Source organism: Limanda limanda, chromosome 1, assembly GCF_963576545.1.
Source record: "Limanda limanda chromosome 1, fLimLim1.1, whole genome shotgun sequence".
In the NCBI taxonomy this organism is placed as follows: domain Eukaryota; kingdom Metazoa; phylum Chordata; class Actinopteri; order Pleuronectiformes; family Pleuronectidae; genus Limanda; species Limanda limanda.
In genome coordinates, this window is record NC_083636.1 from 22,602,003 (window position 1) to 22,626,518 (window position 24,516).

A 24,516-nucleotide genomic window follows, 5' to 3' on the forward strand; every position below is an offset into this window, starting at 1 on the left:
ACATAATACACTCTCTTACCCAAACCTGATTCTAACCTTCGCTTTTGTGTGTGTGTGTGTGTGTGTGTTCACAGTTTTCAGTCCCATGAAGCTCGTTCACTTGTTATCGGGGTAAATCACCATGGTAACTTATGATCAAACTGTATAAAAGCTCCACCCACACAATTCCTTTGAAACATGACATCACGCTTGAACCCGTGGAGCTGGTGTGGATCAGAAAACCTGAGTAAACTTCACAAGATAATTACCAGCATCATGTGACCACTTGGCATGACTGTGATGTTAGGTTCAGCTGGATAACAATATCCTGGATATGTTGAACTTGCTTCATAGAACAGACATCTAATTAATTGTATTATCGACAGCAATTATAAGTTTAATTCATAATCTTTTGAATTGATCAGAATTTTATAGTTTTAATTCTGCCTGGTTTTTTTTATATTTTTACAGTGTAAATTATATGGTTTTGTGTTAAAACACTAACATCAGAAAAATGGTAAATAAATAAAAACAATCGATATAAACGCAAAGAAAAATGTAACCCTGGAAATAACATATAATGTAAAATACAATATTCTTAAACAAAATAAATACGATGGAACAGGACAGTTCAACCAAGATGTGTATCACTTTTGTGTGTGTTTGTGTTTTGATCAAACGATCAGTTTGTGTATGAAGTTGACAACATGCATGTTCAGTAAAAACACGTGTTTGAGAAGTGTGTGAATAAAACACCTGAGTCAGCTTATTTTACTCCGAGCTCGATGTCCAGGAAAGAGGGGGGGGGGGCATAGGAGGTTGAAAAGAGTGGGAAGCTGCAGACGTCCTGGACAGAAGAGAAGAAGAAGACATGGAGGACAGTCTGAAGCTGCTGCTCGTCTCCCTGATGATGATGATGACGAAGACGTCAGCTGCTGCACAACAGGTAACTTCACTCATTCATTCATTCAGATGAAATCTCTCATACCTTTCATGAAGTTTGTTTCCTTCTATTCAAACCACAGAATAAAATTGATCAGATTGCATTTTTAAGATTTGCTCGACTGAAGAAAATGTAAATCAATTCTCAGGTTATTTTTTATTAAACTTCAGTCAAAACAAACTTTTACTGTTTTTCTGCCAAATATGAGAAAATTTGTTTCAAACAAATCGAACTTGTTTTGTTTCAGTGTTGTTTATCTATTGATTACTATTGTTTTTGATCATACATCAATACATGTGCACGTGAAAATAAATAACAGAGAAAGAAAAATAAAACAAATATCTCAATTAAAACTTAAGTTTCATTAAAACTCTTCATTTAATGTTAAAAACTTTGATCATTGACAAGTTTTTACTGATTTAGTCAAAAACTATTGTGATGATTATTGTTTTTGTTTTTGTTGTTATTACTACTATGTGGATTAAATTAATTTAGTCAATTATATAAGTAAAATTGTATATTTATGTGTGTATGTGTTTGTATGTGTTTGTGTGTGTATATATTTGTATGTATACATATATATGTGTGTATATGATTATATACTATACTGATGAACAGGTCTTTATCTAAATAACATTGTTTTTCAGAACTTCTGCTCGAACTCAACGGTTCTCAGGACTCGGACGTCGTGTCACTCGTGTAGCATCAGTCTGTTGATGTCGTGTCCGTCGAGATTCAAACAGACGCCGCGTTCCGTCGCTCAGGACTGCAGGTCAGTGTGACACATGAGAACATGTTACAACACGTGAGAACACGTGAGAACATGTGACGACACGTTAGAACATGTGACGACATGTGAGAACACGTGAGAACATGTGACGACCCTCTGTGACGCTCTCTCCTCAGGTACTACGTCAGAACTGCCAGTTTGAAGCTGCCAATCAGCGGCTGCAGCTTCGAGTGCTACCTGCAGGTGGAGCTGAAGAGATGTTGTCCTGGTTACTGGGGGCCGGACTGTGTCGGTGAGGATGGAGAAAACTATCTGAGTCACACATGAATATAGATATTTATCAGTCCGTCTATCTAATTGGCTTAACCTAGTTAGTTTTAATTAACTTTTTTTAGTTTTGCTGTACTTTTCAGTTAACTTAAATTTAGTATATTAAAGTTTAGCCTTGTTTAGTTAAGTTGAGCTTAGCTTTTTTTATTAGCTTCCCTTAGCTAAAAGAATTAGATTCTTCAAACCTAATAAATAACAGATCAAACACATCATGATCCTGTGATGTCATCAAGTGTCGTCAAGTGTCGTCAAGCCCAAACCTTCAGACTCCACTGGAAATGAGGTAATTTGCTTTAAGCCTCAAAGTGGAAGTGGTGAAGCTAGCGGACTTAGCCACGCGATGATGTCTCCGAAGTTCTGTGGACGCATCTTGTAGGAAGACATCAGAGACTTTTAAACTATAAACTTGGTGTAAATGATTTAGTTTCAAGTTGAATATGAACGTCGGGGCTTGTGGACACTTGATGACATCACAGGAGCAGATATGGAGGCTAACTCTGTTTTCCCCTGAGACTTCAGAAGTGTTTTGTGGAAGCAAACACTTACACGTGTTAGTGTGTGAGTGTGTGAGTGTGTGAGTGTGTGAGTGTGTGGGTGTGTGAGTGTGTGAGTGTGTTAGTGTGTTAGTGTGTGTTACATGTTCCCTCCTGCAGGAAGCAGATCGTCCTGCAGGATCACAACTTCCTTCCTCTCTGCAGACTCAGGATCAGCTGGATTGAAATGTGCTGACGGTCACATGGAGCTGGATCAACTACGACCTCTGACCTCTGACCTCTGACATGTACCTGGGAACAGGAACCAGAGAGCAGCAGTGAGACAGAGACACAGGAAGTGGACTGACAGACTCTGAAAGTGTTTCCTGTTGTTTCAGAATGTCCTGATCGAGCTGACAGACCCTGCAGCAACCGAGGAGTCTGCTCCGATGGACTGAGTGGGAACGGAACCTGCACCTGTCAGGTGACAACACACCTGGACACACACCTGGTTACACACCTGGTTACACACCTGGACACACACCTGGTTACACACCTGGTTACACACCTGGTTACACACCTGGACACACACCTGGTTACACACCTGGTTACACACCTGGTTACACACCGGGATACACACCTGGATACACACCTGTTTACACACCTGGTTACACACTTGGTTACACACCTGGTTACACACCGGGATACACACCAGGATACACACCTGGTTACACACCTGGTTACACACTTGGTTACACACCTGGTTACACACCGGGATACACACCTGGTTACACACCGGGATACACACCTGGATACACACCTGGTTACACACCTGGTTACACACCTGGTTACACACTTTGTTACACACCTGGATACACACCTGGTTACACACCTGGTTACACACTTTGTTACACACCTGGTCACACACCTGGTTACACACCTGGTTACACACCTGGTTACACACCTGGATACAAACCTGGTTACACACCTGGTTACACACCTGGTCACATACCTGGATACACACCTGTCTTTAACAAAGTGTGTGTGTGTGTGTGTGTGTGTAGGAGGGGTTTGCAGGTACATCATGTGAGGAGTGTTCTCCAGGTAGATTTGGTTCCACGTGTAGTTCAGGTAACATCAAACGGTTTCTTATAAAATAATTTAATTTGACTTAACAGATTCTTATTGAATTAATTTCATTATTTTAATTATTTTAATTCTCTCTCTCTCTCTCGCTCCCTCCTCTCTCTCTCTCTCTCTCTCTTTCTCTCTCTCTCTCTCTCTCTCTCTCTCTCTCTCTCTCTCTCTCTCTCTCTCTCTCTCTCTCTCTCTCTCTCTCTCTCTCTCTCTCTCTCTCTCTCTCTCTCTCTCTGTCCCCCTTCCCACCCCCTCTCTCTCTCTGCCCCTCCCCTCTCTCTCTCTCCCCTGTCTCTCTCCATGCCCCCCCCCCTCCCTCTCTCTCTCTCAGAGTGTTCCTGTGTTCATGGTCTCTGTGACTCTGGATTAAAAGGGGACGGGCACTGCACCTGTTTCTCTGGATACAAAGGTCCAAACTGTCACCAGGGTCAGTCTGATCAATATCAATCATTTGCTGATCATCTGTTATCTCATCATTACCTGACATGTGACCTCTGACCTGTGACCTCACAGAGGTTCCGGAGTGTGCGGCGCTCAGGTGTCAGCAGAACTCTCGTTGTCTGGAAGACGCTCTGACGGGTCAGTTAGGATGTCAGTGTTTACCAGGTCACCAGAAGTCAGGAGATCAGTGTTTATGTGAGTTTGTACTTTCAACATTATTCTTTCTTTATTTAAAATTTATTGATATTCATATTTACTTGTTTGTCTATGTCCTCAGCAATAAACCCGTGTCTTCAGAGGGTCTGTCACACCTACGCCTCCTGCGTCCACACGGGTCCGAACCAGCACCTGTGCGCCTGTAATGAGGGCTACAGCGGCGATGGACGAGTCTGCATGGCCATCGATCCGTGTCAGACCAGAAAAGGAGGCTGCTCCGCTGAGTCCACGCAATGCATCTACGAAGGACCAGGAAAGGTAATGAAAAACTGAGAGGAACCAGGTTCCTCCAGATCAGAAACAGAACCAAGAGCACGATCAAGATCTAGAACAGTTTTAGGCTGAAGATCAGGATCAAGACCTGAGGAGGATTCGCCGTCATAATAAAACTGTCTCTCTGCTTCAGTCTCACTGTGAGTGTCTTCCTGGCTTCGACAACCTGTCAGACGGCGGCTGCAGCCTGAAGGACGCCTGTCGACCAGGTTCCTGTCACAAGAACGCCAACTGCTCGACAGTGGGCCTGGGACGAGTCGAGTCAGTCCCCTGAATTCTCTCTATCTTCACTCCTCTGTGTTTTAAACTGCAGTAGCATCACCTGTCCCTCTGCCCCTCAGGTGTACCTGTCTCCAGGGTTACGTTGGTAATGGTAAAGTGTGTTACGGGGACATCATACAGCGTCTGAATGAGCTGAACACGGAGCCTTTTGGACAGTGGAGGGGTCAACTGAGCAACGCCATAGCTCTGTTTGGTATGATGATTAGTTTGACATAAGTAAGCAGATCAGCTGATCAGACAATTAAAGTACCTTGTTGTCTTTTGCAGGTTCTCTGTCGTGGCCTCTGCAGAACCTGGGTCCATTCACTGTTTTCATCCCAATCAATAAGGGTTTCAAAGGAACATTGGTGAGAATCCATCAGATTTATCAGCTGATAAAAGTTTCTGTTGCTCTGACTTCAGATTCTCTGCTGCTTATGAAATGAATATATTATTTGGTTAACCCTAACCCTGGTCAACATCCGATCAATGTCTGATCCTCGTCCGATTGACGTCTGATTGTCCTGTTACGTTGTCCATCTGTCCATCCACAGATGAGGACTCTGCTTGCTGACTCATCTAAAGCCAAGTACCTGTGTAAGATGCATCTGGTTGCCGGGGTGATGCCGTTTGACACTCTGAAAAAAACAGACATCTTTTTCACCCTGACGGGAAAATCAGCAGCGGTGGACTCATCGGAGGGGGTGAGAGGGAGAAAGACATCTTCACAAACAGATAAATGAACCTATGTTCTTAGTAAAAAGGTTTTATGATGATTCCATCTTTTGGATGTCTTGTCCTCGTAACGTCCGGTCGTCCGGGCCTCAGCATTGTCTCCGTCCTCACATCAATCCATTGTTTTTCTTCCAGGATTCCCAGACTAAAATTCGTATCCATGGCAGCAGAAAGAAAGGCGTGATCATCCAGTCCGATGTCGTCGCATCCAACGGGATGATCCATGTCATCAATAAGCTGATGGACAGTGTCTCGTCAACCGTGGAGAGCAATCCTGAGGTACGACGTGTTCTCACACTTGATCTGATCCTGTTTGATGGATCCACTTATTTCTCAATGTTTGCTGTCCTCAGGAGAACCTGATGAAGATCATCTCTGACTATGGAAAGTTTGACAAGTTCAAGTCTTTGTTGGAGGTGAGAGCCTTTTGCACACGACACGTTTCGATTCCATAACCACAAGAAATCCAGAAGATCCAGTTTCCTGTTCAGGCTGAAATCACTCAGATGTTCTTATGATGGTCCTGGTCCTCAGAGGATGAACCACTCAGGATGTATTGACCTCGTCAGGTACGGTGGTCATTAGTGTCGACTTTCCTGTCACTAAAAATGAATGGCTGTGTTGCGTTCACTCCACAGAAAACTCAGCTGGCATCCGTCTTGGATCTTCCAGGGCCGATCACTGTCTTCGCTCCGACCAGCTCCGCCTTCGACGCCATGACTGACGGACACTTGACGTACCTGAGCAGCACAGAGGTTCGTTTGTGCTTCTCTCTTAATGAGGACACTCTTTAACACAATGCATCTCCTAACCCTTACCTGACCTAAACCTGATTCTAACCCAAACACATCCTACACAATCACACACACACATAGTACACATCCACCCACACTTAGTACACACACACACACAGTACACACCCACACGTCTGTTTTCTGACATTTAATTCTGAATCTTCAGGGTCACAACAAACTGGTGGAACTTCTCAGGAACCACATCGTCCCGTCCACCGACGTGAGTACCACGCCATGTCAGTTACTCTCGTGATGATGATGATGATGATGATGATGATGATGATGATGATGATGATGATGATGATGATGATGATGATGATGATGATGATGATGATGATGATGATGATGATGATGATGATGATTGTGATGATGATGAAGAATTACTTTCCTGATTTAAAGCTGGAAGTCTACAACGCTGTTTCTGGCCCCAGAATTGTGACGAAGGCGAATCAGGTTCTGACGATAAACGTGACAGGAAACGTGAGTGTGGATTTAAGTGGCTTGTGTTTGGTGTTGCATTCTGGGTCGTCTGTATTGTGAAGCTTTGTTTTCCAGGGTCAGATCCTGGTTAACGGAGCGGCGGTGTTGGAGTCAGCAGTGGAAGCCAGGAATGGACGTCTGTATGTGCTGGATGGAGTTTTGACTCCGCCTTCCATCGAACCCGTGCTGCCTCACAGGTGTGACATCACTGAGACCAAGATCATCCGGGTGAGACGCCACTGCCACCATCTTCTTTTTTCATGTGTCAGTCAAATCAAGTCAGTCTCATTTGTGCTTGTCAGATACGGATCTGCGTAGTTCAGACTGACTGAAGTCAAACCTGATTCAAACCTGATTTTAACTTGACTTTAATCTGATATAAAACTAAAGAAAAACAGATTTACACTCATCATCTGCTGTTTTTTTCAGGGCGAGTGTGTTAGCTGCTGGAAGATCAAAGTGTTACCGTGCTCATCTGGAGTTGAAACAGTAAGAGGTCTCACTCTGATCAGTTTATTAAAACACTGTCCATAACACAGTTCATTATAACACTGTTGATTACAGTTTATCACAGTTTGTTACAGTTTATAACAGTTTATAACAGTTTATTACAGTTTATCACAGTTTATCGTTGTTTATCAGAGTTTGTTAGTTTATCACAGTTTATTACAGTTTATCACAGTTTATAACAGTTTATTACAGTTTATTACACAGTAAGACTTCTCATTCTAATCACTTCTTAAACTGTGTTGATAAACTGTAATAAACAGGGGGATGAAAAGTATGAATTATAAGACTGTGTGTGCTCTCTGCTCGTCAGGGCTCATCCAGGTTTGGATGTCTGTACATGGCTTCTATCGGCAGTCCGCCCATCAAAGTCCCGTCCACCGGCTGCTCCCGGCTCTGCAATGCAACTGTAACGGTACAGAAACACATGATTCATTACCTGAGTTCATTCTCACTTCCACCGAGACTGTTCTGATGGAAGTGTGTCTTTTTGTGTGTGTTTAGACGCCAGCGTGTTGTAAAGGTTTCTATGGTCCTGACTGTAGTCCCTGTCCAGGTGGACACCAGACGCCGTGCTCAGGACACGGTCAGGTCAGAATCACTCTGCACAACAAAAATTTCTACTGACCATAATTTGAAGGACTCAATAGTTTTTTACCTACTGAAGTATTTATTACAGTGTATAGAGCAGTGGTTCTTAACCTGGGTTCGATCGAACCCCAGGGGTTCGGTGAGTCACTCTCAGGGGTTCGGCAGGGGTCAAAACACACACAGTATAGCCCGGTTCACACTAGCAATGTCTGGCCATTTTTGTCGGCCGTCAAAAAATTGGCTGCCCACAATTTGGTAACACACAATTTTTTTTCGCCTTTTCAGATTGCAAACATTTTGTTGCTTAGTAAAAGTGTGTTACACAAAAGAAATTCAGGCTACTCGTATTATTCATGACGTCACACTCCGCAGTGATAAAGCTGGTTGCAGCTGATCACGCCACATTGCTTAGCTTTGATATCTGTGCTGCAGGGAACTTGGTGCGCTCAGTAGTCAACTTGTGGCTGTTGTGATTGTACGTCATTCAGCAGAGACAGCTTCAACAGCAACTCTTCAGAACAACAACGCTCTCAACGTTTTGGTGTCACCAAATCGTACCACACCCCCTTATTGCCCTTGAGATACTCACACTGTTTGTTACAACGTATTTGTGCGAGCAATCCTTTTTGATAGTAGACATGAAAATTAAGAAAAGGAACAGACTTTGTTGCGAAAATGATATGAAAGTGGCACTTGCCAAGGTGAAGCCGCGCATTCCTGAACTTGTATCTGAAAGGCAACAGCAAAAGTCACATTGATTTGCAGTAAATAGTCATTGAGTTATGTTTTTGTTGGTTTTTATGGTTGGTTTTGTTCTTTGAACACATTGATTTTGTGTGCAACTGATGCATGGTTCATTTTGTGCACTAACAAATTATATACCTATGTTTTGAAGAAATCATATTTTATTGTTCCAATTACGAAGGGTTCGGTGAATGCACTGATGAAGCTTGCAGGGTTCAGTACCTCCAATAAGGTTAAGAACCACTGGTATAGAGGGTTGACGTGAAGTGTGTTTTACAGTGTATGGAGGGTTGAGGTGACGTGTGTTTTACAGTGTATGGAGGGTTGAGATGACCTGTGTTTTACAGTGTATGGAGGGCATCACAGGAAACGGGTCCTGTGTCTGTGATCCAAATTTCCTTGGCTCTCGCTGTCACTTCTGCTCCAGAAACAATAAACATGGACCAACGTGTGACAAGAGTAAGTGACATATCACCTTGTGACGTCAGATACGTGTGATGTCAGAGGAAGTGACCTCACCTGTGTGTCCGCAGCGTGTCTCTGTGCCCACGGACAATGCGACAACCGTCCGGACTCAGGCGGTCGCTGTAAAGCCGACTCGTGTCAGCCGGGCTTCACTGGTCCGTTCTGCGATCGACAGACGGCGGCGTGCGGCGTCCAGGCTCAGTTCTGCCACGCCCATGCTGACTGCGATTTCAGTCAAGGGACGGCCAGGTGAATTCATCTGTGACGCTCTGACTCTAAACATCTCTACTGCAGATGTACAGCAGGGGGCAGTAAAGAGTTGGTGTGTGTGCGGTGTGTTTTCAGGTGTGTGTGTAAACCTGGTTACCAGGGCGATGGTATCACCTGTGTGGAGTCCGACCCCTGCGCTCCGCCTCTCCGTGGCGGCTGCAGCGTGAACGTAAGTCGTTCTTCAACAAGCGTTGCGGCTCTTCTGTCAAGATCTGTCATATTTTACTCTGCGCTGCCCCCTGCAGGCGAAATGTATAAGGACAGGACCTGGGACTCGCTCCTGCCAGTGTCTAACAGGATGGAGGGAGGACGGAGACGAGTGTCAATCAATCAACAATTGTGACAGTCCTGACGCCGGCGGCTGTCACCCTAACGCCACCTGCATCTACGTTGGTCCTGGACAGGTGCGCTTTATCTTAACCTGCACGTCCTCACAGCCCCTGCAGGTGTCATTGTTTGCTTAGGGGAGTCTCACCTCTGTTTGGAATAACACTTCCCATGATGCTCTGGGCGATGTAGTCGGCTAACAGTTAACTCTGCTAGTAGCTTCTGGTTTTTAATCATAGTCTCCTGATTGCTGTCGATATTTAAATGAGCCAATGGTGTGTGAGCGTGTTGTCTTCGATCTCAGAGTGACTGCAGCTGTAAACATGGATACCATGGAAACGGACGAGACTGTGAAGCTGTGAATCCGTGTGTCACCGTGAACGGAGGCTGCCATTACCTGGTGAGAGACATGATTGCCTCCTGGTGGCTGACTGCAGTATAGTCATAAACCCTCCTCCTCCATGTTAGCATATGTGTCGTGGACCAAACTAAAAAAATCTAAGTAGACGTTCATGATGATCAGTTTGGTTTTAATTAGTTATTTGATGATATAAGAACAGACTGAGTCTGACTCAATCAGTATGATTGGTCGATTGGAACACGATTCATAAGTCTGTGGTTTTGATTCATGAATGTTATTGATCACGAATAGTAATTGATAAGTAGATTATGTGATCAGGTGACCTGTCGGACGTCAGATAATTGTCCGTGTCCTCGTGTTCAGGCAAGCTGTCTGCTGCTGTCCTCTCAGTGGACGTGTGTCTGTGACGAAGGTTATGTTGGAGATGGCCGGATGTGTTTCGGGAGCGTGGAGCAGGTGAGTGTCGGCCATGTTCGCACGTTAACCGCTGTGCGGTGCATTCACTGACACACCTGAGTCTGTTCTCCTGGCGTTAAAGGAGCTGATGGCGCTGCCCGAGATGTCCGAATTCTTCAGGTGGACAACTGTGAGTACGAGCAGGCTCTGTTTGTCAGCTGTTTATAGTTTGTTGTGATGTCATCAGTCTTGTCCGTCCTCCGTCAGGACTCCGGTGTGTCTCTGTCGGATCAGAACGTCACCCTCCTGGTTCCGACTTCTGCTGCTGTCGACAAAATGTCTACAGACGACAAGAACTTCTGGACGACAAAGGGAAACCTGCCAAGTCTCATCAGGTTAAAACTTTAGAGTGTTTTTTATTTAGAACAGATGAACCTTGTCTCCAGCTGTTTGTTCACATCTATGTTTCACACCTGACAGAAATCACATGATCCCTGGAAACTATCCATCTTCCAGTCTGAGCACCACTTCCACTGTGACCTCACTTCTCAAGAGTACTTTCCCTGTTTCTACAGCCAATGAGGTGAGTCCACGGAGGTGATGGTTTACAATCAAGTTTCTGGCCAGAAGACCAGAAGACCAGAAACCTGTTGTGATAGTCCTCTGACCTGCGCTGACTTTTATTTATTGAGGACAGTTTCATTAACAACAAGTATCTGATATAAATTTGGCTTTCACGTTCTTCGAAGTTGCAGGAAGTCAGATCCAGTGAGAACAGCAGGTGGGGAGAGAAAGTTGTGTTGGTGCAAAAGATGGAGTGCCTGGTTCCCATCGCACCACAGTTCAGGTTGTAGGTCTGAAATTCCTCCATCACAATTCAGTCGAGATGCTCGAATTCACGAAGTAAAACCCGGAGAATGTTCCGAAGACAAAGCGCTGCTTGTGATTGTGACCTGATGAATCTTCTTGCTTTGTGGAGCAAGTGGCTCTTCTACTGTTCGGTCTCTGTGTTTGCTCATGTGATACATTCTGATGTGGATCGCACAACGTAAGGTCTCTGGACTTTATAATCGCAGCTCCTTGTACGGGTCAGATCTTTAAATCTCTCCAAGAACTTTCTTACCATTTTAAGATATTCTTTTATCAGCTCACAACTGTTGGCGGCGCCACCATCACCACATCCGATATTGCTGCTACCAATGGACTGATCCACATTATCGATAAGGTACAGAGCCGACGGCGTGCACAATGCTGGCGACACATTCTCAGCTCCGACTGATGGACTTCTCTCTCTGAATTCATCCTCAGGTTCTGGTTCCCGACAGGAAGCTGAGTGAAGGGCTGCTGGCGACACTCGCTCTGAGACCCGAGTTCTCGCTCTTCAGATCATATCTCATTGTATGAACACACACACCTATACCTGAACATACACACACTATATAAATGTGTAATGTTCACAGTGTGTCTCTGTTTGTCTTGTTGAGGATTACAACCTGACGGACAAGATCGAACAGGGGGATGAATTCACCGTCTTCGCTCCAACAGATGCCGCCATCAACAATTACCTGAAGAAAATGGCTGCAGCTGCTCTGGTACTTGTCGTTTATGTCTCTTAAGTCTTTTATCTGATGGAAAATAAAATGTCCAGTTACTGAGAACAAAAAGTTCTGAATACCCTCTCTGTAATTGTATTTGCTATTAACAGGACGTTAATACCACTCGTTACCATGTGGTGACAGCAGAGCGCCTGTTAAAGACCGACCTGCAGCCTGGAGGTTACAAGCAGACGCTGCTGGGGTTCTCTTTCCAGCTCGCCATCGTCCTCCGAGAGGGAAAGGTATCTGATCAGTAACTGATTTTTTTTTTTTTTTAATATATACTGAACTGGCACCAACTACCACTGTCATTCCGAATATCGCAGAACTCATCGACGCGGTGTCTTCTTCTTCCTCTCGACATCCTTCCCACTTCACTCCTAAAATAAGTAATCAGTACTATTGGCCCTAGCCTTCTCAGAATTATTCGCTGCTCTCTTTCTTCTGGCCGTGTCTCTGATCATTTTGAGAAAGCCTCCATTCAGCCTTTACTGAAAAAGCCAAATCTTGACCAATCACTGCCACAGAATTATAGGCCATTTTCAAAACCCCCTTCATATCCATAATTCTTGAGAAGGTGGTTCTAACCCAAAGTTTAGCTGTTTGTGACAATAATAACATTTTTGTTAAGTTCCAGCCTGGATTTTGTAAAATACACAGTACAGAAACCGCTCTCCTTAAATTACAAATGATTTATTGATGTCTGCCGATGCTGGTTATTTTTCCGTATTACTGCTCCTTGACCTAAGTGCCGCATTTGACACCATTGATCATAACATTCTTATCAATAGACTAACGCAATACGTACTTAGTTGGTTCAAGTCTTATCTCTCAGAAAGAGACATTTCAGTTCCCATTGGAAATAAAACCTCATTCTTGGCCGCACTGATGTTCGGAGTGCCACAAGGTTCTATTTTTGGTCCCATACTATTTTTTCTCTACATGATCCCATTTGGAAACGTCATCAGCCATTTTAATGGGATATCATATCAGTCCTATGCCAATGACACCCAAATAGACTTGTCCTTTATGCCAGACAAGACAGTGTCCTAACAGAGTGCCTATCGGCCATTAAGGAATGCATGTCACTTGACTTCCTAAAGTTAAATTCAAATAAAACTGAAATAGTAAAATTCGATCCCGACGCGTTAGTATCCTGCTGCGGATCCTGCTTCTTTCATCTATGAAATATTTCCAAAATATTATCAGTTCTATCTTTCTCTGACTTAGAAAAGATAATACATGCCTTTGTCTTTTCCTGCCTGGATTATTGCACCGCCCTGTTGACATGCTCAGCCAAACTTAAGTAACTCATTTGCAGCTTGTTCAAAATACTGCTGCTTGTATTTTAACTAAAACAAACCTTCTCATATCAGACTAATTCTTGCATCCCTTCACTGGTTCCAGTTCCCGAGGTCGAGGCTCCTCAAGGGACTTTCTCTATCAGGGCCGAGAGGCTCTGGAACTCACTACCTGTCTTTAAATCACTGCTCAAACTTATTTTTATAGTAAAGCTTTTTATCATGTGATTTGAAATTGTGGTGCTACTGTGTTGTTTTATTGCATCCATATTTTATGTAGTTTCTTAAACGGGACAGCTTTGACTCTGCTGCCTTTGACAGTAGGTGTTTAGTTTGAAAAGACACAGAGGAAATGACGTCTGATCTACTGAGCGGCCACTTGGTTTTCATAGCGTTGCCATACACTTTTTAACCTTGTTTAGATAAGTGCTATATAAATAAAATTTTATTTACATGAGTATCTGATTACATCCCGACTCACTCTCTCTCCGTCCTCCAGTTGTTAGTGAACGACGCTCAGATTAACTCGTCCAACATCCTGAGCGGTAACGGCGTGATTCACGGTCTGTCGGCCGTTCTCCAGATCAACAGGAACCGCTGCGATGAAGCTACGTATCAGAAGGTCACGGTACGGAAACCAAAAGAGCGAAGGAACCGAGGAGAACAACCAACACAAAATCAGCTGTTTACTAACAACCTCCTCTCTGCTCTTCACAGGCAACATGCTTGGACTGTTTGTTCCCAACCAGCAAGATTTGCCCCAACAACTCCATCCCAGACGTAAGATTCCATTTACTGACAAATGATGCAGACTAGTCCATCACCTCAGACTTCCAAACTTTATCTGAAAAACAGAAACAAGAGGAACAAAATGTTGAAACTCTGTCTGTTTACAGATGATGTGATTTTCTATTTTCACTCACCCATTACATCTCAATCTCTCTGGTTCTAGAGGCTCCGACTCCAAATCACCAAATGCTCTCTGTCAGGTTCCTGAAAATAGATCCATGTGTTATTATTGAGTAATGATGTCAAAGGTTTCCACCACAGTGTGTGTCCTCAGAGTCAGTGTGTCCTCAGAGACTGTGTGTGTCATCAGAGTCAGTGTGTCCTCAGAGACAGTGTGTGTTGTCAGAGTCAGTGTGTGTCCTCAGAGTCAGTGAGACAGTGTGTGTCCTCAGAGACAGTGTAAGTCAACTAATGAGTTTATTGAGACATAGTTTTGACAAAAAATTAATTGACGAAAAACTGATTTAACATAAATGAGTGCCGAGACTTGACTCTTCAAAGCTCTCACTGATTTCCTTTCATTAAAACCGAGCTTTGGCCTCTGCAGAAATCCGTGCGGAGCAGGAAGTGTATGTTCTCCCGCATGTTTGAAGGAGAGCGACTGTTGACCATCGGCTGCAGACCCACCTGCATTCAGAAGAACATTGTACGTCTGCTCTGACACACACGTGTAATTAACATGAGAAGGACGAACACGTTCGCGGTCTCACAGCTCTCGTCTGTTCTCAGGTCCAAGCGTGTTGTGGCGGGTTTTTCGGGAAGCACTGTGAGCCTTGCCCAGGTGCACAGGGTCGGCCCTGCTTCGGTAACGGAGTGTGTACGGACGGGACCAACGGAACCGGAGTGTGTCAGTGTAACCAAGGTTTTAACGGGACGGCCTGTGAAACCTGCCAGAGCGGCAAATATGGTGTCCACTGTGATCAGGGTGAGGACGCTTTGCAGGGAAACTGTTAACCAAGAAACATGATTGGACATTTAACTGTGACTCAGTCTCTTCCTGCCTCCCTCAGACTGCAGATGTAAAAACGGACGCTGTGACGAAGGCGTCACAGGCGACGGGACGTGTGAGTGTGATGTCGGGTGGCGAGGAATCCTCTGTGACGAAAGTAAGAAAACAAAAGAAGAGAGAGTGTGACGTATGTTTAAATATGTGTATATGTACGTATCATAGTACCTGTGTGTTGATATGACAGAGCATGTATTAATACATGTATTTATATTTATATATATTGTACATTTATATGTAACAGACAGTGTCCTGATTTACAGAAGTCGAGTCGGCGGCTGACGAGTTGTGCGGCTCAGTGAAATGCCACACAAGTGCAAAGTATGTAAACACAGCTCAGTGAGCTGTAGCGCCCCCTGCAGAACACTGCCCTGAATGCAGCTCGGTGTAATGTGTTTAAATGTGATTTGTTGTGTTTGTGTGACAGTTGTGTGATCGGACCGTCCGGACCTCAGTGTCTCTGCGCTGCTGGTTTCCAGGGAAACGGGACGTCCTGTCAAGGTATGGTCATGTGACCTGTCAGGTGCATCAGTCTCAGGCTCGACGCTCAGACTCAGCATCTGTGTCTTTGTTTACAGCTGCAGACGCGTGTGTGGAGGATAACGGCGGCTGCAGTCTGTACGCCGTCTGCAAGAAGACTCGACCTGGACGCAGAGCCTGTGTCTGTAACAACGGTTACTATGGAGACGGACTCGTGTGTGTCGGTAGGTGTGGCCTCAGGTGGTAGCTCACAGCTTTAAGTGCATCTTTGAATGTTAATAAAACTTTTCAAATACATTCAAACCTTAAATCTCTATTCAATTAAAAATCAAAGGACTTAATATTGATCAGTCGTGTCAGTGTGACCTGTTCGATGCTGCTCCCACAGAGATAAACCCCTGTCTGGGAGGAAGCGGAGGTTGTCATGCCAACGCAGACTGCGTCCACGTCGGACCGAACAAGGTAAAGATTCTACACACGTACGACCATCAGCTGGTGATTATTGATTATTTATAGTTGATTATTGATGTCATGCTGTGTGCAGACGTCCTGCTCCTGCAGTGAGGGTTACTCAGGCGACGGACAGAACTGTCACATGATCAACTTGTGTCAAAAGGTGAGTTCGATGATGTCATCAATAATCAATAAAGGTTCTGTTTTAACGTTGTTTGAAGGAGACCTATTATGTTTGGGGTTCATCATTTTAATTTGGGTCCCCCCCCTCCAGAAAGCCTAGTCTGCTCTGAGTGAACAGCTGGTGATGAGTTCAGGTACCTCAGGACAAAACGAAGACGATGATTATTCTTAATTATATAGATGTTAATCATTTAAAATATTAAAAACACAGTGCCACAGCTTTAGCTTTAGTTAACACCAACTGTGAATACCTGGGGACTTTAGCTTGGTTGTACTCTGTTTGGTGTTTTGATTGGGGGTGAGTACTGCTAGCTCCTCCTCCCAGCACAGGTTACAATTGGTGAACAGGAACGGACGTATTAGAAAAATCAAGGTTGAGGTTTTCCAGCTGCTTCCAGAAAATAGTTTACAGTGATAGAGGCGAGCGCCCTCTGCTGCAGATTTTGAGCGATGCACATGTTTACATTCACAAAACATATATACAAACCATTAGAGGACTGGGAAAGACTGAAAAAGCTAAATAGGTCTCTTGCATACAAATCAAAGGTCTGCTTTAGTAAACAGGCAGTACTGCAGTGAAACACCAGGTGTCAGTAGAAGCAGAAATGTGGTCATGTGACTGTGCAGAGGGGTGACCTATCTCTGACTGTTTCTAGAAAAATGGCGGCTGTCATCAGTTTGCTCGCTGTAACATGAGCGGACCAGGTGTCCGTACCTGCACCTGCAGGTCCAACTTCCTGGGAGACGGACTCACATGCAGAGGCACCGTGGGCAAGGTGACACATGACGTCACAGGACATCACATGACATCACATGACATTAAAGCAGGCCTGGTTCCATGTGGCGGTTGCTAACATTTGACTCTGTGCAGGAAATCCTGACGAGGAAGCTGCGAGACTTTTACCTCGGCCTGATGGTGAGTGACTATCGCTCTGTCGCCCCCTGCAGGTGAAAACTGACTCATGATGTGAACTCTTCTTTCAGAGGATGGAGATTTCTTTGAAAGGTCGCGGCCCGTTCACTGTCTTTCCCCCGAGCAGCGACGCCTTCGCCGACGACAGATGGACCAGCAAGGTGACCACATTTCTCACAACAATTCATTTATTATGAAGTGGCTTAATAATCAATAATATTTCATTAATAATAATTAAACTTGTTCATGATTATTATTATTATTATTATTTATAAAATATACATATTCTATTAAACATTTTATACAAAAACACTGAAACTGTAATAAAAAGATGACCTGAAATAAACACATTTTTATTCATGTAGATTAAATCACTGATGTTGGAGAAATCTAAAGAACGCTACGCCTCCGTCCTGCGAAGCCACATCGTCATGTGTCACACGCTCCTCCCCCCCGACCTGAGTCGACCCCGAAACCTGACGTCTCTGTCCGGACTCGTCCTGTCCACCAGATCAAGCCAGGTGACCAATCAGGCAGCGTAATGTTGATCAATATTTTAAAAGCTGTCACATGATCAGCTGATTCATGATGAATACAAACTGTTGAATACTTTCAGGGAAATATCTTCATCAATGACGCTAACGTGACGTACAGCGACGACGTCAGCATCAATGGGATTTTCCACGAGATCGACAGGATTCTGTTTCCTCCAGACGTCATCAAAGATTCAGATCCCAACATCTGTGTCAGTTCACAACTTTAATCAATAACTTTCAGATCCATTATTGATATTTAATTATGTAGAAATAAATTGATCTGCGGAGAATAAACCACTGGTTGATTTATTTTTCTGTCAATAACTTGTTTTTTCTGTCCTGGACTCAGATGAATCTGACCGATGTGGCCGAATGTCATGGATACACACACTTCTACAAGCTGCTCGAGGTTACACACACACACACACAGACACAGACACACAGACACAGACACACACACACACACACACACACACACACACACACACACACACACACACACACACACACACACACACACACACACACACACATACAAACACCTCATTGGCTGGCCCTGGTCACATGATGCTGTTGTTTACCTCGGCTTCAGGACACAGGGGTGATGGACCTGCTGCATGATGGGATATACCAGCCGCTCACCCTCTTCCTGCCGTCAGACGTCGTGATGGCGGCTCTGCCTCAGCAGCAGAAGGACTTCCTGTTCCACCAAGACAACCGCATTCAGCTGGCGGAATACCTGAAGTACCACATCCTGCACAGCCAGAAGGTTCTAAACCATAACAGTTATAATCAAAACAATTCACTGAGTTTTTATATGATAAAACTGTGTCCTCAGCGTAAAGTGGCATAACACCTGAACATTTATTACTTTATAATGTGTTTATCATAGGAGAAACAAACATACATATTCACATAATCAAAGTTATCGTCGACATAAGAGAGAAATAAAAGTCAAAATAAAAACTGGACCAAGAATCAATCCCTGGGGAACTGCAAACATCTGTTCATCATATGATTAATGAACCTTTTGTCTCAATGAAAGAAAAGTACAAAGAGATCTATGATCATGTACAGGTGTGTTTTCTAAGAACTTCTTCTCCGCTTGCTCAGATTTACGCTGAAAGTTTGATCTATCTGGACTCGGCTCGGACGCTGCAGGGTTCACCGCTCTCCTTTGTCTGCGGAGGGACAGACAACATCGTAAGTACGACAGGAAATCAATGAGGAGTCAACGAGCGCGACTCTCCCTCAACAATGTCTCGCTTTGAACAGGGAGAAATCTACGTTAACGACGGGAAATGTCGCATAGTTCAGAGACACCTCATCTTCAATGGTGGGATTGCTTACGGGATCGACTGCCTTCTGACTCCGCCCAGCCTCGGAGGACGCTGTGACAAACAGACCTCCTTCGAACTCCGGGTAAATCCTCATGTTAAGTTCTGTCTGCAGCACCCCCCGGTGTTTTTCAGATTAACTGTTTCTCATGAAGACTGTAATGAAGTAATGAACAAATATGCTTCATGCTAATTTTATTTATGGTGCATATTGAATTTGAGGAAATTCAATGTGTTTCACATCTAGAGAATATAAAATAAAGTTTTATTAAAACCAACTGCACCATAAAAGTCCTAAAACATTATTGTTCACTGTAACAGTAAAAAGTCTCAAACATTTATGGACAAGAACCAGGAAGTTTTTAATTATTATTCACATTCTATTAGATTATTTAAACACCATAAATGAGTCTGTCTCAGGTCGTTTCTTGGTTTCTAGTTTTGTTCACGTCTTTTTTCTTCTTCTGTGGTAGATGAGTTGTGGAGTTTGCACGACCTCAGCGTCTCGCTGTCCGAAAGGCTCCAAACTTAAGGTATGATCATCTTCATCGTCTTAGTCATATAAAAATAGAAAAAGAATTGACTCTATAGAAGCGTCTTGTATCGTCTTTAGGAGATCCAGAAGTGTGACCTTCCCACCATGTTCGTCACCAAGAACTCTGGCTGTCTCAGCATCTGCACCGTCAACTTCTGGCAACCAAAGTGTTGTCATGGTTACCACGGACGAGATTGTCTGGGTGAGACGGCATAAAACATTTAATTTATTTCACTCAATTTCATTTAGTTGTAAGTTTAAGTTCTTATTTGTGTCACAATCTTCAAAATAACATTTATTTATAAAGTTATTTGATGATTTAAAAGTTTTTATTTAAATTTTTCATCTTCTAGACAAGTTTTCTTAACTCATCAGTTTTATGCGTTTTAATTTTATATATTGATACAAAATAAATTTGAATACAGTTTATTAAGTCCTTATAAAAAACATTATTTTATTCCATTAACTTTCAGTAAAAATCGTCTTTACTTTGCTCGTGACATCATCACTGATTAACCCCGTGTCGACTGCAGTGTGTCCAGGTGGCGTTGGCTCCTCCTGTAGTAACCACGGTAAATGTGATGACGGTCACCTTGGCAACGGCACCTGCACCTGTGACGCAGGCTTTGGGGGCGTGGCCTGTGAGCAGTGCAGTGATGGGTTCTTCGGGCCCACCTGTAAAGGTGAGCGCATTCCTGAGTGACAGTTCAACCTAAAGGTGCCGTGACCTCTGACCCCTGTGACTTCTGTTTTTTATCAGCCTGCAGCTGCTCAGAACACGGGCCGTGTGACGACGGACGTAAAGGAACGGGGGCGTGTCTGTGTGAGGCGGGCTGGAGCGGCGAGCGATGTGACACTGAGCAGAGTGAGTGGGATGTACGATTTGAGTTTATTTTAAATGTTTTTTATCAAAAACATCATAAATTCCCTGTTTCATGTTTTTATCTATTTGGGTTTTATTAGATTAATGTTTAGTGATGATCCACTTTTCTCTTGATGGATTCTGATGAAACAGGATCCAGCTCCATTAAACCTGAGTGATGTCATTTCCTGGTCAGTGTTAATCCGCTAAGTGTCGGTGTCTCCTTCCTCCAGGTCACGTCTCCGTGTGTTCCCCAGCCTGTTCTCCTAAAGCCATCTGCACGGAAAACAGCACCTGCGTCTGTCGGCCATTTTATGAAGGAGATGGATTCACCTGCACAGGTAAACACAGTGCTAAAAAAATGATGTGACTCTGTGTGACATCACTTCCTGATGATGTCATCCCAGTAAATTGGTGTGTGTAACAGGAGCTGATCACAGTCAGTTCAGCTGCTTTTATTTTGATAGAACATGATCGTCCTCTAACCCCAAAGTTGGCGGTTCGATCCCGGTCTTCACCATCTGCATGCTGAAGAGAACCTGTAGTGTAAAGTACAGTGGTCATCAACACTAGACTGTAAAGACCAGAAGAAGAACGACCTGGATCTGCCTGTGTCTGACGTCTGATCTCTCCATGTCTTCAGTGGGGACTCGTGTCTTATATGTTGTGTATAACGTGATGTCTGGTGTTCCCATGTCCTCAGTCACGTGTCTTTCAAGCTTCAAGTTTCAAGAGTTTATTGTCATATGCAGAACAATTACATTTAGCAGTCGCAGGCAATGAAATGCTTGGGTCACAGGCTCTCTTCTTGCAAAGCTCGGAATATTACAAGCAAAAAATATATATATGTTGTGTATAACGGGACGTCTGATCTCTCCATGTCCTCAGTGGCGGCCATGTGCGGGGTTTGGAATGGCGGTTGTGCTAAAGGCGCTAAGTGTTCTCAGATAGGAGAGGTGGTGACCTGCACGTGTCCTAAAGGTCACTCTGGGGACGGGTTCACCTGTCAGCCCGTTGACCCGTGCGTCTCTGGAGACAACGGCGGCTGCCATGAACACGCCACCTGCATCATGACTGCTCCGGTGAGGAACGATTCATTTAAACTGGTTTGGACTCTGACGTGTCCTAATGTGACGTATCTCTGTGAACAGGGAAAGAAGAAGTGCACGTGTAAAGACAATTACGTCGGCGATGGCGTGACTTGTGAGGTCAAACAGCTGCCAATCAGCCGCTGTCTCCAAGGGAACGGACGCTGTCATCAAGATGCCAAATGTACAGACCTACACTTTGAAGGTATGGATCACATGCTGAGTTCTCTTCCACATCATCGGATGCTTTGAATTTAGGGTTGACAGGGCGTGTGTCAGCTGATCCAATGAGAACCAATCAGTGGATCAAGTTTACTCACTGTGTTGAACGTGTTGTGTTTAATGTGTCGTCGTGTTTGTGTGCAGATGCGACACTCGGTGTGTTTCACCTCCGTTCAGACAGGGGGCAGTACAAACTGAACTTCAGTTTTGCGCAGCAAGCGTGCGGTGCAGAGGGAGGAGCCCTGGCCACCTACGCGCAGCTGTCCTATGCTCAGGAGGTCAGTGTACATGTCACAAACACACTAGTTCACGTGTTTCATCATGGGTGTCATCACGTGGTCAAACTGGCGTGTGTCTGCAGGGTGGGCTCAACATGTGTGCTGCCGGCTGGTTGGACCAGGCCCGGGTGGCGTATCCCACCACCTACTCTAACCCCAATTGTGGCTTCGGGCACGTCGGCATTGTGGACTACGGAGTCCGCAAGAACCTGAGCGAGTCGTGGGACGTCTACTGCTACCGGATGAAAGGTGAGCGAGGAAGAACCGGCCAAATTAAGTCATCAGATTATTTTAAATATTGGTTATAAATATTACATTTTTATCGAAACTTTAATGTTTTATTTGATGACTTTTAAATGGATTAAAAAGCTCTTTTATTTTGACATTTTTACTTTATTTGAGTTGGGAGGTTCAATAGAAATAGAAGTGATCAGGATGAATTAATCTGAGAGGCTGTGATTGGTTGCAGAGGTCAGGTGTGAGTGTCAGGTGGGTTACGTTGGAGACGGGCTCAGGTGCACAGGAAACCTGCTGCAGGTGCTCATGTCCACTCCGACCTTCTCCAACTTCCTCACGGTGAGTCCCAGACTAACAGGACACATTAAATCAGATGACGTCATCGTGACCTCACTCTTTCTCCTTCTACAGCAAATCTTGAACTGCTCACAGGCGTCTTTGTCAGGGAAACAGTTCGTGAAGCGTCTGAGCAACTTGACGGTTCAATCCACGCTGTTCGTACCCAACAATGACGGACTGCCTGACAACCAGGTGAGACGATAAACTAAGATTCTGTCCGTCCTCATCAAGCCTCAACGGTCTGTACCTGTCCTCATCTGTCCTCATCTGTCCTTGTGTCCCTGCAGACTCTGTCTCAGTGGGACATTGAGTACCACCTGTCCGAGGGGAGGGCTCTTCCTCTCAGCGAGCTGAAGAACGGGAGTCGAATCAGGACAAGAGTCGGGAGTCTGACGGTCCTTGGAGTGTCCGATCTGCTGGACGCCTCAGCTCTGGTCAGTCATTATATCCTGTGTCCATAAGGGGCGACGCTGCCCGTCCCCAGACACGTGTCACATAGAATTATTTATGAGGTGGATTTTGATGACCATGACAACGGTTGTGGTTTAAAACTATTTCTTTTCCTCAGTCGTCTCGTTACATTAACGATCGCTTTGTCACCAACTCGGACGTTGTGGCCTCAAATGGGATCATACATGTTCTTCAGGGTCCGCTGAAAGCCCCCCCCCCTCGCCAAGAGGTGAGTGTTGTCATGACAACACAGCATCCCTCCATCCTGACCCCACATGAGCGGTAACTATGACTGTGATTGGTTCTGCAGATGCATGTGGGGCACAAGGCGGGGATGGGAGTGGGCGTGACGCTGCTGGTGGCTCTGGTGGCGGCGGGCGTGTGCATCGGATACAACTTCTACAAAAACAACAACAAAGGATTCCAGTTCCACTACTTTAAGGTCTGTGTGTGTAGTCAGTGATTGTTTGTCTCAGAATCGATTGCTGCCACTTTGTGCTCATCTGCAGTGAGTCTGTGCATAGTGATCGTGGTATCAGGGTCCCACCCACACACACTCTCCACCAATCGTGAGTCAGTCTCAGCTGTCAATCATGACATCTCAGCCTGTTTTAATCAACAAATAACTGATTCAAACCAAACTGATCAGAAACACAAACATCAGCGAGATAACGACCTGAAACGACAGAAACATCTTTGACAAACATTTATGTAACGTCGACTTTGATTCTTTACTTTGGTCAAGGTCCCATCTGCTAACATGGAGGAGGTGGGGTTTATGACTTAAACTGTATCCAGCCACCAGTGGGTGGAAAACAATGTTTAAATTAGTGTATGATATTTTCTTGTTACATCGATAAATCTTCTTCGTCCCTTAAAGGAGGATGAAGAGGAGGAAACGGTGCCCCCTGCAGGCAGCAGCATCTGTAACCCTGTTTATGAAGCAGCTCCAGAGTCAAAGTTGTCTGATGGCACAGTGAGTCACTGTTTCACACACATCACAACAACTCAGCTTCTACACATTCTCTTAATATCAGCTGTTTCAAGTCGTTTTGCTTCATCTGTTTTAAAACTTGGTTTTGATTTCAAGCTGACGTTTCTTGACTGAACTAAATAATGAGTCTGAGTGAATCAGAAGAGTCTCAGCTGTGTTAACCTGTGACTGATTTCAGGCTGAGGACAAACATGTGGTGGTGGACGGAGGATCGTACGACCTGCTGCAGGACGGATGAGAGAAGCTGCAGCGTCGTACTCACGCTCCGACTTCACAGTGAGAAGATTTCAGGTGCTCCTGATTGGTTGAGGAATGTAAACTGTGGAAAACAATCTAATCATGTAACTGAGAAAAGAAGTTTCATCAAATAAAAAACAAACAAACAACGGTGACATGACTTTTAATTACAAGAACATTCACAGTTACAGCTGATTGGTCAGAAGATTATTGTTTCGTTTGTTAAAG

The 24,516-nt window shown here is 44.4% G+C and overlaps 1 protein-coding gene across 1 annotated transcript; it reads left to right on the plus strand.

Annotated features, from left to right (window-relative positions):
* Positions 1–850: 850 nt before the first annotated feature.
* stab2 (stabilin 2) lies at positions 851–24,289 on the plus strand. Its single transcript, XM_061069686.1, is given in 69 exon segments — positions 851–925; positions 1,570–1,694; positions 1,829–1,944; positions 2,854–2,939; positions 3,520–3,586; positions 3,924–4,019; positions 4,106–4,228; positions 4,311–4,507; positions 4,656–4,783; positions 4,864–4,997; positions 5,072–5,151; positions 5,338–5,487; positions 5,654–5,797; positions 5,872–5,934; positions 6,157–6,273; positions 6,479–6,532; positions 6,712–6,792; positions 6,868–7,020; positions 7,222–7,281; positions 7,613–7,714; positions 7,804–7,890; positions 8,982–9,093; positions 9,168–9,348; positions 9,445–9,538; positions 9,615–9,773; positions 10,001–10,096; positions 10,421–10,513; positions 10,596–10,643; positions 10,721–10,848; positions 10,934–11,036; positions 11,601–11,678; positions 11,762–11,851; positions 11,938–12,045; positions 12,159–12,290; positions 13,849–13,977; positions 14,067–14,129; positions 14,686–14,784; positions 14,868–15,063; positions 15,149–15,296; positions 15,334–15,465; positions 15,572–15,645; positions 15,723–15,848; positions 16,013–16,086; positions 16,169–16,240; positions 16,917–17,036; positions 17,132–17,176; positions 17,245–17,334; positions 17,539–17,694; positions 17,790–17,918; positions 18,059–18,118; positions 18,302–18,478; positions 18,823–18,912; positions 18,985–19,131; positions 19,520–19,579; positions 19,660–19,783; positions 20,115–20,264; positions 20,342–20,446; positions 20,677–20,784; positions 21,332–21,525; positions 21,595–21,736; positions 21,898–22,031; positions 22,115–22,280; positions 22,501–22,607; positions 22,680–22,799; positions 22,895–23,041; positions 23,176–23,286; positions 23,368–23,499; positions 23,938–24,033; positions 24,230–24,289. Coding segments are annotated over 69 exon segments (7,743 nt in total).
* The last annotated feature ends 227 nt before the right edge of the window (positions 24,290–24,516 follow it).